Source organism: Austrofundulus limnaeus, unplaced genomic scaffold (assembly GCF_001266775.1).
Source record: "Austrofundulus limnaeus strain Quisiro unplaced genomic scaffold, Austrofundulus_limnaeus-1.0 Scaffold57, whole genome shotgun sequence".
NCBI classification, from domain to species: domain Eukaryota; kingdom Metazoa; phylum Chordata; class Actinopteri; order Cyprinodontiformes; family Rivulidae; genus Austrofundulus; species Austrofundulus limnaeus.
In genome coordinates this window covers 1,214,533-1,226,996 of record NW_013952459.1, presented here as the reverse complement: position 1 = coordinate 1,226,996, position 12,464 = coordinate 1,214,533, and the positions used below count along the sequence as shown (strand labels likewise).

General features: G+C 36.5%; 1 protein-coding gene across 1 annotated transcript in view; it reads right to left on the bottom strand.

Annotated features, from left to right (window-relative positions):
* Window positions 1-217: 217 nt before the first annotated feature.
* eng (endoglin) overlaps window positions 218-12,464 on the bottom strand; it is a 48,369-nt gene continuing 36,122 nt past the window's right edge. The window contains exons 9-14 of the mRNA XM_014009383.1: window positions 11,732-11,898; window positions 10,824-11,054; window positions 9,165-9,222; window positions 4,931-5,041; window positions 4,793-4,840; window positions 218-4,710 (exon numbers count right to left, since the gene is read on the bottom strand). Coding sequence (XP_013864837.1) covers window positions 4,589-4,710; window positions 4,793-4,840; window positions 4,931-5,041; window positions 9,165-9,222; window positions 10,824-11,054; window positions 11,732-11,898 — 737 coding nt within the window. The 3' untranslated portion in view covers window positions 218-4,588. The remainder of the gene's footprint in view (window positions 4,711-4,792; window positions 4,841-4,930; window positions 5,042-9,164; window positions 9,223-10,823; window positions 11,055-11,731; window positions 11,899-12,464) is intronic.

Here is a 12,464-nt window from a genome sequence, read left to right as displayed (position 1 = left end):
ATTCTTGCATTGCTGTTGATGAATTTGTTTCAGGGGTTTTAAAATTACTTGTATAGCTCTATTCTTTACRTTGATTTCTGCATTGTGTTGCACTATCATCCACCAACATGATCCCTCCATCTGCAGTTTCCTGTGAGGTTGCTGATTTGCCCCCTCCGGTGCATAATGTTCTAGCACTACAGTCCCACATGGGAATAAAAGAATGCRTCCACGAATACATGTGTCTGTCAAACACTTTATTAAGATTATTTTTAGGGAAAATAAAACACCTTTGAGAACAAATAGAGAAATGGAGTTCTTTCTCAACATGTTAAACCAAATTAAAAATTGAAAGTCTGTTCGCTTCACCACTAACAGAACTCTGCTCAGTTAACAAGGAAATTAACAAGCAGATTGTCTGATTTCAGTGTTTCAACTGGTTACTGAGGCTGCTTGAACCCAAGCAGTTCACAGACTGCCTGACTCAGAAAAAGTTCATGTCAATACCGCAAACGAGGATGGGTGTATATTGATAACGATGGTGAATTATTATCTGGGGATGTTTTTCTGTGGTGAGACATCCTGTCTTCAGTGTTAGGCACAGACACCCCCATCACACCCACTGCAGATAATACAATGAACACAACACAATGGCAGGATGTCAAATTCCACAGATACACTATGTTTTTGGACTCCAGAAGAATTTAAGGGCAAAAGTCACACAAAAAAAAACACACCAATAAATCGAACGTTATAATGTGACATGAACTGTCTCGACTGACATCAGAAAAAAATGTGATCTAAAGATAACAAAATGACAAATGATTAGAAATAGTCCCAGTTCTTCAAAGAAAAATTCATCAAAGAACAAATCAGGTTTATGAACTGATTCAAAGTAAGAATATCATACATAAAAAATTACAAAAAACAAAGAAAACAACAAATTGACTTTACATACAAGTTAACCTCATCATATTGCACAAATACTCAAGTGGCAATTTGTACTGGCCCTCTTTGTTCTGTCTCAAGAAAAACATCAAAAATTACAAACACACACAGATGATTAGGGAATACGCTACATGTCACATAAAATGAGGAAACCTTTTAAAATGTGGTTTGACACATGCATGTTTAAGAGTATAGATGAAGCTGAATAAATAAATTAGGTTGTTTAACAAACGGAAATACTGCACATATATTTTCTCGGTTCACCATACAATTTAACTATTAACATCACAGTTTTTTATATTGTCAATTTTGTGTATCTTAATAATATTTCTTTTTTTCCTTAAGTATGTTGCATAATGAGTGAAAACAACCCTTGTTTTGAAGATTTTTACTTTTTATTGAGTACTGGAAGGGCTAAAGAATAAATACAGAATAAATTTTATGTAGCAAAAAAATGTAAAATTGGATTGTAAAAGTATTGGTTGTATTTATTGGGCTGTGGAGTCCTGACTGTATTCAGAGACTGAATAATCTTAGATACTCACTTTGAGTTTAAAACAAAAGTTAATATAGAAGTCTATGAATAATTTATGCTAAAACCTAAACAATAATTTAATTGATATTAGCTTTATCTTTCCTGAATCTTTTAAGTACTTTGAAAATTTGACTACGCGTTACTATTTTATATTTTTGACATAAATTATTAGTGATTGTCCTTTTTTGTTTTCTCATACAATAATCTAGAATTTTCTTTAGTGGAGGAACCTGTGACAGTATGAACAAGTAAGTATGTTCATTTTAACTTTTTTATGCATTTTCATGTTTTTATTTATTTACTCTTATTTTTTTGTCTTAAAAGTTTTAATTGAGTCATGGCTTTTTGCTTGATTTTCATCATGTCTTCTTAATCAGGTGGGTTGTAACCAGGCACAAAAATGAAGTGGGGCCAGCCCCACCTAAAAGAAGTTADTGATCTTGCAAAGTAGTTTCTCCTATAAATATTATAAACTATTCACTTACATAGCTTGCTGTGTATTGTTTTTTTCTGTGTGTTTTAAACTAATTTGTCAATTTATTTATTTACTTATTTAAGTTTTTTTATTTTATTTATTTACCTGAAGTTTTGGGGCAGGACGGTCACCACCAGGGCCCCTCGGCAGATTTATTGTATTACCCCCCTGTTGGCAGTGATCAGAACTGCAGAAAGCTCCAATTGAGCCTCATTGGGACAAAAATAATTTCTCTCCCTGGACACATCCTGCTGATTTTAGCTCCCAGATATGGCCAAAAGCAACACAAGACCTCATGTGATCTTACTGAATGCAGGGATAGCTGAGGCTGAACCTGCTGTGTCCAACACTTAAGATTTTTCTGTTTAAAAATCCATTTACGTATCAGACTAAATTTAGAAGATAAGTGATGTCAGCAGCCTAGAGCAGACACACCGGATATGAACTGAACACAGAAAATTGTAAAAAGGACATTTTCCTCAACATTGTAGGCTTATTTTCTGTGTCTGTCTGCACTGTGTGTAATAGTTGAGGCTTTGAAGCAAAGGGGTGAATATGAATGAGAACACACCACTTCTTTAGTTTTATGTTGTTTGACAGGTTTTCCTTTTTGTTTGTGTTTTCTCCCATTTAACTTTGTTACCTTGAAAAATTATTATAGACCTGTTACTTCAAATCAAATTAGAAATCCAATCCAGAAAGATGTGTGCCCATTTGTCTGCAATATTTTATGCAGCTAAAATGAAAAACGTTCTTGTTTCAGGTGGGGGTGGATGTGGGAGGCGTATTTGTTGGTTTTAATTATTGGACTATTTTCACGAAACACAGCCTTGACCTGCAGAAGGGGGGAAAATGGTCACAGCTTTGTGCCACAACACAGCAAATATTAAACAACATATATCTTGTGACTTTCCACAGAAAACAAAAAAGCAAATTGTAAAAATTGTGTGTTTAGCAATTCAGTAAAAAAAGAGCCTCCCCTTCAACATTCATGCTCAGGAGGTTCTGCTCACTGGTTGCAAATGAGCAGGACTTGTTTCAGAGTTGACTCCTTGTGACTCCCATTCTAAGTAATAAGTCTGTAGGAGTTTTAGGTTGGCTCGTCTCCAACTGGGATCAAGGCTGGCTTTTTGTTCAGAGCAAAAACCTAATAGTAGCTTAATAATGAAGTGTTGTGACAACTAAAAATTTCCACTTATTCCTGGTTACGAAGCAGATTGTGGAGTTGTGGAGCACTAGAGACTAGTGACATTCTGTGTGAAAGTACACTGAGTATGAGAAAGCAGAATATAATCTCAAATCTTACTSCTTAAAACTATAAGTAGACCCCTGTAAAACACAAAGACTACTTTTAGCTTGACAGTATGTTAGATATTATTGCCTGGAAACAAATGTAACACAAAGGTCTTTTTAGAGACTTGAACTTTATGATGAAACATGTTTATAATGAAATGAAAGTAGTGCAAATACAGTTTACTGGGATTCAACCTGTGGAATAGTTTTGGGAAACTCCACCCTTTGAACAAATGAGTAAGTGAGTTCAGTAACAAATGAATGTGTCTAACGTCTGATTGTCCAAGTCTGGTGACTGGAAACGTATTACTCAGTTCAAAATACAGGAATCTCTATAGATAGGAAAGTCGATAACAAAAATGACACATTCTGAGCATTTAAATGAAGTATTCTTTTCTGACCGTTTGACATTTATTTGTTTTGAACTATATTGATATAAAGTATGATGAATTCTGACCTGGAATAAAAACAATGTGATAGCACTGATGCACCCGCTGGACAGCATGAAAACGAACGTATAACTGTTTTATGAGCTACTAACGACCCACAGGGTCATGTTATGTTTTAAATAAAGTGGCAAAGAATAAAAAAAGAAAAGACTAAAGTAATAAAAATCTAATTTTATGCTTTACTTTAGCTCCAGACTTCTAAACATTAAGAGGTAGCTGAAAACCATTACCTTTGAATTATAATTAATACAAATATCAAAGTGAGCACTTTAATGGCTGGTGTGAGATTTTCTGTACTAATAACGCTGCTGATGGGTGAGGTGGACTGACCTGGGTAAACAGCCCTTTTTATTTTTCTATCTTTGATGTACGTAAAACAGCTTTTCATCTGTTTTTTTTTTTCGAAGTCTGCCTTTGAACCTGCGTGTCTCCTTGATAACTATTATTGTGCTTCCATCACGCGAGCACAATTCATTGAAAGGAATGCAGTGAATTTCCTGTTAGCTCTTAGGGGATATGGTTTGTTTTTCCTGTTGCTGGGAGCCAGGTTTTTCTTTTTCTTTTTTTTTTTCTTTTTTTTTTTGGTGGCCTCTTTAACTTCCTGTTTAAAAGGTTAACGATACAAAGAGGCTGCAAAGGTGAGCATCTGAAGCAAATAAAAAGACTTTGGTTACTCTTCAAACAGCCTTTTTTTTTCTAACCTACACCCACAATCTCCCAACTCACATCCATTTCAGATGTGGTTTGTCAAAGACATCATTTGTGCTTTTCAAACAAGATTTAAAAAAAGGGAGCAGGGAGTTGAGAAATGCTTTTTAGGCATTAACACGAAAAAAAAAAAACGCACAAACCCCGATGGGTGACTTTGAAGGGAGATGRGGGGCCCTGCTGGTAGAACATGCTATAATCTCATGCCATGCTGCTGGTCGGCGTGCTTTGGGTGCTTCCAATGCTCGCATTGGCACTGCTGTTCTCAGAGGGAGATGGGTTGGTGGAAACAGGCTGTCGCTTTGCTCTTGAGCACGGGCATCCTGGGGAGAGAAAAACAAATACGCGTAAAAAAAAAGGATAAGCCAATAAGAACTCGATAGACTGAGTAGATGAATTTCTCACCAGGAAGACCGACTCCAGTTGACCTCATGTCCAGTCCAGCTGGGTATCCTGAGTTCAAATAGAATGAAATCATATTAAATCCTGACAATACTCAGGAAGGGTCAAAGAGAAAAAAACTGTTCTTAGTTATGTTTTTACCTGTTTTAATCTTGATAAACCACAATGCTCCGATGAGCAACACTCCAATAAGAAACCCGCCAAAAGCAATGCCCAGAACACCAGACAGGCCAAAATCAAAGCACTGACAGTCTGAAATACAAACATGAAATTACAATGAATGTAAATTACAGTTAAGTATGTCAAATACATTGGCTTTGAATTATTTTATTACAGCACATCAACAGGAATTTGATATGTGTGGCACTATATGATGGTCAGTCTAAAATCAAGATGGCCGCCACTACTAATCAACCTTAAAACTGCTACAACTCAGCCATTTTTACAGATATCAAGTTAATCATCCCCAACACATAATCTGTGCACAAACAAACCAAGCAGGATTTTTTGTTTAAAACTTTGTGATGCAAGGATGGCCTGATATGCATTGCTTCAAAGAATGATAGTTTTATTGTTTCTATTGATTTTTTTTTACTTTGTAACACATAAGTAATATTGATATTAAATTACAAGAAACAACACTGGTCACTCGACTTCAGACAGGAAATATCCCACTTCATTCAGCGTTAGTTTAAGCTTTAACACACCTTTATTGGTGAGGATAGCACTGACCACAATCTTGGAGTTGAAAACCAAGATGCAGAAGTAAAAAAGTAAGATTGAAATAAAGTATGTCATAGTTAACAAAGGAATTCAAACAACCTTAAAATAAAGAATCGATAAAATGAGTATATACTGTATTTTTAGGCTGCATATTAACTAGTGGCCAATTAGTGTGTTTTGTTGTTAAGTATTTTTGTTCTGATTCAAATTCATCTCTCAACATTTTTTTATTCAATAAACCTAGATCATTCTGACAGATCATCTCTGTTTCAAGGTGACACCATTTCCCTCTGGCAGATCATTTTCCCTTCATTTAAGACRTACTCCTCCCTCGCCTCCCGCTATCACTTCCAAACAGCTCTTCCACCAGAGACAGAAAAACAGACAGAACCACGATCACATGAAGGTAGCAAAGCAAAGACCCGTGGGACTGGTAACTCTAAGTCCAAAGTGTTTAGTTGTGATGAAACTTTGACAGTTTTGGTTTCTAACGCTTGAATGGATGAGAACAGTGTTCCACAAGTGACTAACTGTGAGCTTGTTTCCATTTTTAGAATTATATATAACCCACAGCTTATAAAAAGGCAATTTTAAAGTATAATACCAGAGGTATATCAAAAGAAAAACTATTAAATAGGTATGAAAAAGTACATATATATTTTTTCAGCAAAGTTCAAATTTATTATAGTTTAGTCAGTGAGATCACACCAGAAATTAACTGCCTTCACTAGTTATGTAACTGAAGRGACAATCACAAAAGTTTTTGGTGAAGGACACACTTTACAATCTTGAATTTAATTTTCTATTCTAGCAAAATTCAAGTTTGCAACTAAATGTTATAGTGTTTTTCTTTTTTTCTCTTTTGCTACTTAGAAAAAATGGTAGTACTTAACCTTCTCACTAATTTTCAAAAAGGTTTCTCTTCCTGACATAAACAAACAATCTGAAGCCAAGTGAAGCCGATGAACATAACTGCAAACATGCTGATTCACACTTCAGTGTCAAACTTTTGCATATTATTATAAAAGATGAGTCAGGATCCAGATTCACGGATCGCTACACAGCTCAACATTTCTCTGCACTGATTCCGACTTGATAAGGGAGTAAAAGGATAAATATTCTAACGAATGTAATATCTGCAGCTAAATAAATGTTACGGCTCAGAATGAACAACTGCACAGAAAACCTGATTCTGTAACAGCAGCTCTGAATAAAATACAAGCCAATGATTTTTTTTCAACACTAAATTATAAACATGCAGCACAAGAAAACATTGTACTAATAAGGCAAGGGCACTTTATTGTTTGGTTTTATTAAAAGTCTTCAGGCAAAGCCCTGAAGAAATGTCCTTGCATGCACAATAGCTTACTGACGATGCTTTCCTTTACTCTGATATCTGTGACATTAGACCTACTGATCAATGAATACATGTGTTCATTGGGCGTTTCCTTTTTTGAGATGATTTTGATTTGCAGAATGGTTTTAAATCTGGAATGCTTCAYATCTGAATGAGCAGGTTGCAAAATCCTTCCCAGCTTTAATTTGGACAAAAAYCCATGTAAGCTGTCGGAAATCTCCACCAAAGCAGAGGTGGTCCGCTTATTATGTATTTTGTTTCGAGCAAAACAGTGTGCAAACACATGCTTTCTTTCGCCTCGCTGCCTGTGGAGATCTACTCGCAAGCAAGCAGAACATTTTAAAGAAACTAATCATCACCTGTGCATGAGTTTCTCTCACCTGCCTCTGCAGCCTCCTGTCTCATGGTGGAACAAGCTAAGTACTGTAGCAGGCGTCACAGAATGCACCTGCTCGGAAATAACACCGCTGAAAATGCACGAGGGAACACAGGAAGCCATCGCTTTTGAAGAAATGTTCTGTTATGCAGCACATAAAGTGAGCAGAGACGCTATCATTTATCTCTGACATGCAATGATTAAAATAAAAAAAAGTACAGACATCTCATTGCAAAGACGGSTAAAGTAGATGTGACTCCACAGGGTGTTTTGTATTACAGTGAGAAAGACTGCAGCCATCGTTTTGTATTAATTTTTAATTAAATATAAAATATCACCAGTAATAAACCCAGACAAGAGCACTGAAACAGTGACATCTTGTGGACACGTGCGGAGACTACAGCCCAGACAGCCAACCTAGTTTGTTGATCAAACAACGAAGAACATTCCTTGACCCTGAATGGGCCCGAAACATCACAGCATCTTGAGCAGGCTCCCTCTGGAGACTYGCTTCCCTCTGGTGAGCGGCTGTGCTAGTTTGTCTAAGTGAGGCTTTGACAGCGAAGCTGAACAAACAGAAGCAGGAAACAGAAGCCGGCGGCGCAGGTGGAGAGGAGGAGAGAGACACCAGGGCCTGCGCCCTGACTCCCTGCCCCTCCGTACCAAAAACTACCAAACAGGAAGGATTGCTGAATGGAGCACTCAGTCCTGCCCAGAAAAGACCTGTGACACAATGCCGTCCACTAGTCCTGCTTATATATAGTAACCTTTTTMTCTAAGCAAATAAATCCAAGTCCASAAACAGACGTGACAAAACAATGTGTTATTAGGGGTATTTCTCTTTTTGAAGTCAGCCTTATTTTCTAGATTACATAGTCTGTTTCACACATCGATTGATACAACGCCGTCATAGAAGCAGAAATGATGAGGGAGGGGGCTAAAAACTGATGTTACTTTTCTGAGCATGCAAAGTGTGGTGCAGCACCATGCGCTTTCCACAGACACAGTTGTCGCTCTGCTTGTTATCAGATTATTGTRTGCAAACACACCAACATGGCACTGAGTCACTATGGTTTGGCACAAGAGATCAATAACAACCTCTTTTTTTTGACACCAGTAAGGTGCGAACAAATAAGATAATGACAAACATGACACAGAAAGCATACGTTTTAGTTTATTCAGCCTTCATGATGGCGTTACAACCTTAATCTTCCTCATCCAAAGAAAGAAGGAACAAAGGAAAGTTTAAGCCAACATTGCCATATTTCCAAAACATCTTTTTTTTCTTTTTACTCATTCAAATTCCACTCAGTCATTAAAAGTGGAAGTTATTTCTCATTTTAAGAAAGCCTTCTTTCCTTATTTGAGTATGTTGATTGGTCTCACAATAGCATGAAGCTCATCAGTGGTCATCATTGGACGGCTGTGTAGTCAGACTCTTTGGAAGCACAAAGGATTTAACCCCCCTTCTYCTTCCCCTGAGGGCTATTACGTCTGATTGTGGCCACAAGGTCAGCCTGCAGACCTTCCTAAAGGACGAGGCCCTGCCCTGCAGCCGCTTACCGGCTTCGCTGCACATCCTGAGCTCACTGCTATGACAACCACCTGAGCTGCACTGGCTGCAAGCCATAAAATAGGAATAAAAGCTGCAGCAGATAGTAACAACTCTTTGACCAAACACTAAACTAGCAATTAAGACCTGGAGGCATAACAGGGAATTAAAAATGAAAGATTTATTCATTTTTTGTTTTTATTTTCTTTTCTTTTTTAGTTCTTTTTTCCCAGAGCATTTGCAAAGTTTGTTGTTGAAGTTTTGTTATTGCAACACTTGTCTTCACAAAAAGGGTTTGGTGAAAATTCAAACTCAAGGTCAATTTTGAAAACTAAAGTCAACAATCTGGAGTCTAAACTGAACTCACTTTTCGGCGGCTGAATAACCTCCAGATTCCTCCTCACTTTTCCTCCATCTCCACAAATCTGAGGAAGAAATCAAATAAAACAGCTTCAAAATGCAGTCAAAGGGGAAAAACATAAAAAAATCACAACAATTATTTTTGCTTGAACAGAAAAAACTGTGTTACAGTTCCTTAACAAACACTTTAATTTAGATTAAAGAAATGTTTATTAAAATTAGTGAAAGCACTAAAAGGGTTTTCATAAAGAAATTAAAGAWTWTTTTTAAAGAGAACAAAAATGTAAATTAGCAATTAACTGAAAACCTGCTTTTATTATGGAAACTCATTTTAATTGTATAATTTATTAAGTAATTAAATGGTCTGGATCTGATTCCATTTTGCATTTGCATTTAAAAGTTGAACTTAAAATACACTGTCAATGTAGTTGACAGCATAAGTAAAAATAGAACATCTTTAGGCTACAAAACAAATCAAATCATGAAAAAAAACAGCAGGAACATTAGGTGAGGTCAGCTCAGAAGCCTGGTGCAAAATTAGAAAGAAAAAGAACAAACTGCTGTGCTCAGCAGCATGAAATGGTGTGGATGGAATACAACAAGAGGGTTATAAAAAAAATAAAGTGTTTGTGTTAAAGACAAACTCATTATCAAAACATATAAAAAGCATYCAAAAAATAGACAGTCTCATTAGACTATAAGCTAACATTTATTAGTGACTTTCCAAGAGGAAACATGGATCACTGACAAGGTGCAAAAGAAAAAAAAACAGATTAGAACAAATCAAACTCCACTTAAGAGCAGCTTGTTCTATATGAGGGAAAACCTCTAAATTAAAACACAGAACAGCTCAATGTCTGAAACATACAGCATTGTCTGAAAAACACATGATGATGGCATGACTTCAGATGGCACTGGCTAACAGTATTTATTTATTTATGGTATGATAAAAGATAAAGGCATTCTGGAGTGAGGAGGGCTCATACTGCTGCACAGATTCAGGCAAACGCAGCAAAGCTGATTGGACAGCCCTTTATAGTGTTGATGGACAAGGACCTAAAATAAACTGTGAAACGACTGCAGAAATGTTTGAAGGAGCAAAAAAAGGAGGAAGACTCTTCAGTGGCCGAGTCAATAACCCCCATCAGGCTGCATTTCACTTGCTAAGCAAATTTGAAAGTAAAAGGAGAAAGATCCACAGACGCACAACTGCAGAGGACTGAGGTAAAGTCCTGGGAACGCTTAGCTGAGAAAAAGTCACTTTGTAGTGATTTCCATAGGTCCCAGACTTCAGGCAGGGCTTTGGAGTCTTCAAACAGTGGAGGACAAAARAATGAACATTTTATCATTTTCATGGTTATGGTAATTTGTCCAATCATATTTGAGGCCCAGAATAAAACACTGCTCTGTGTATTACAGCTATAATTTCCAAACCCTTTTCTTCAATTTAAATGTAAATATCCCTAAATTATAACAGAGTCAGCACTTTTAAGCTCATGTTCATTATAAATCTGTTTATTTATTATGACTTTGTATACGCAGTAGTTAAATTGTTGAAAAAAATAAATGTTTCCTTGTACAAATGAACTTCAATGTATTGTGACTGCAATTAAAAGTCCATGTTTTTTTAAATTACTGCATCAATAATGCTTCATGAGTTCCCTACCTCGCCGTGGCAAAGTTCCACCGAGCACTCCAGCTCCCACTTGGTGGACGTCAGGTCCTGGAACTGATCTAAGGTGAAGCTGAGCCGGGTGTTGTTGCGACAGGATGCCACAAAGCATGGCTCTGGGCTGAAGAGCAGTTTTTTTGCTGCCGAGCACGAGCCCTTGGAGTGCACTAAGCACCTAATCACCTTGATCGTCAATACCATGTCCCCTAAAGTCCTCCCAGAGATCTGAAGGAAAGAGAGGAAAAAACACAAACTTCCTCTTAAAGGAAAAAAAACACAGCATTCAGGCAAATTACTAGCTGATTAAGGTCTAAATAAGGTTATCAATTTCATTTATTCTGAAACTAAATAAGGTGAAAGCTAAATCTTTTGTTGCAGAGTGACTGAGATCACAACAAATTTTATTTTCCTTGGCTCAGCTTGTTTATAGGTAGACTGCAGGGACCAAAACTGTGAATATCCTTTATTATGCAAGTATTAATCTCCATTTAATCTGAATAAAAAATAAGCCATTTCGACTTCAATTGCGCACAAGTTACCACCAGAGCAGTGATGCTTCATTTTAGGCTTTTAGAGATCTCCTGATAAAAGACTTAACATGAAGAAGTGAACTCATTATCAATAGAAACGATGGGATATAAATAAAAACACTGATCATCATCAACAATTCCTAAGAACTAATGAGCCCTGAATTCTGTGCTGTCAGGACAAGCCTAATCTTCTCTTTGTAGAACTTTTCTGTAGTAAATAACTAACTTGTATTTGCAAGTTATACACATGAAACCAATTTCCCACATGTATCAGTTTGTGTCACTAGTGTTGCACTGTGCAAATGTACACAGTTGTCCATTTAAATTAGTAAGTAAGACCTGGTCTACTTTAAGAACGATCAAAATTCTTACCTCTGCATAGATTTTTTTGTCACTCGGCACTTTAGTGTCTGGGTTCAAGGGTAAACGGTAGTCTGGGGAGGTGTACAGCTGCATCATCAGAGGCATCTGATGAGGCRGATTGGTTGTTATGGGAAGGTTTGGTTGTCTTCTTGTTGCTGAAACTGTGGGAGAAGCCCCTAAAATGCAAAAAGAATGTCAACGTCAATGATTAATATCGTTACTGCTAACATTCCAACAAATGTACAACTTTRTGAGCTATACATTGAAGCAACAGATCTTTTGAAATATGTATTTATTTTATGGAAAGTTTATGCATACTTCAAAAAATGATGTGTTGTAGAAAGTTCTTTGAATGGCTATAGCTTGGCGGAAAAAAAATGAATTAATTCTGACTAAAGTGATATGCTTGTGATGGGTCTGAGTAAGTACAGGACTGAGAAAGATTGCTGTCTTAAAACACCTTCAATCTAAAAACAAAAACTTTCATTCAATATTCTATGAAAGAAATTAAAAATCAGCTTGCTGACAAATTCCCAATACATTCAATGTTATTCACATAGATTTCTATGATGCTTAGCAAGCAAAAACAATGACATAAAGAGCTAATTCTAGCTCTTCTATTTCATCCTGACGTACGTTTAATAGAAATATTTTGATATTTCTGTTGTAATGACATTATGATGAAAAGACGACAGGGTTGTAAGCTTTATAACATTAGAATAAACCACTATAAGGTTTATAT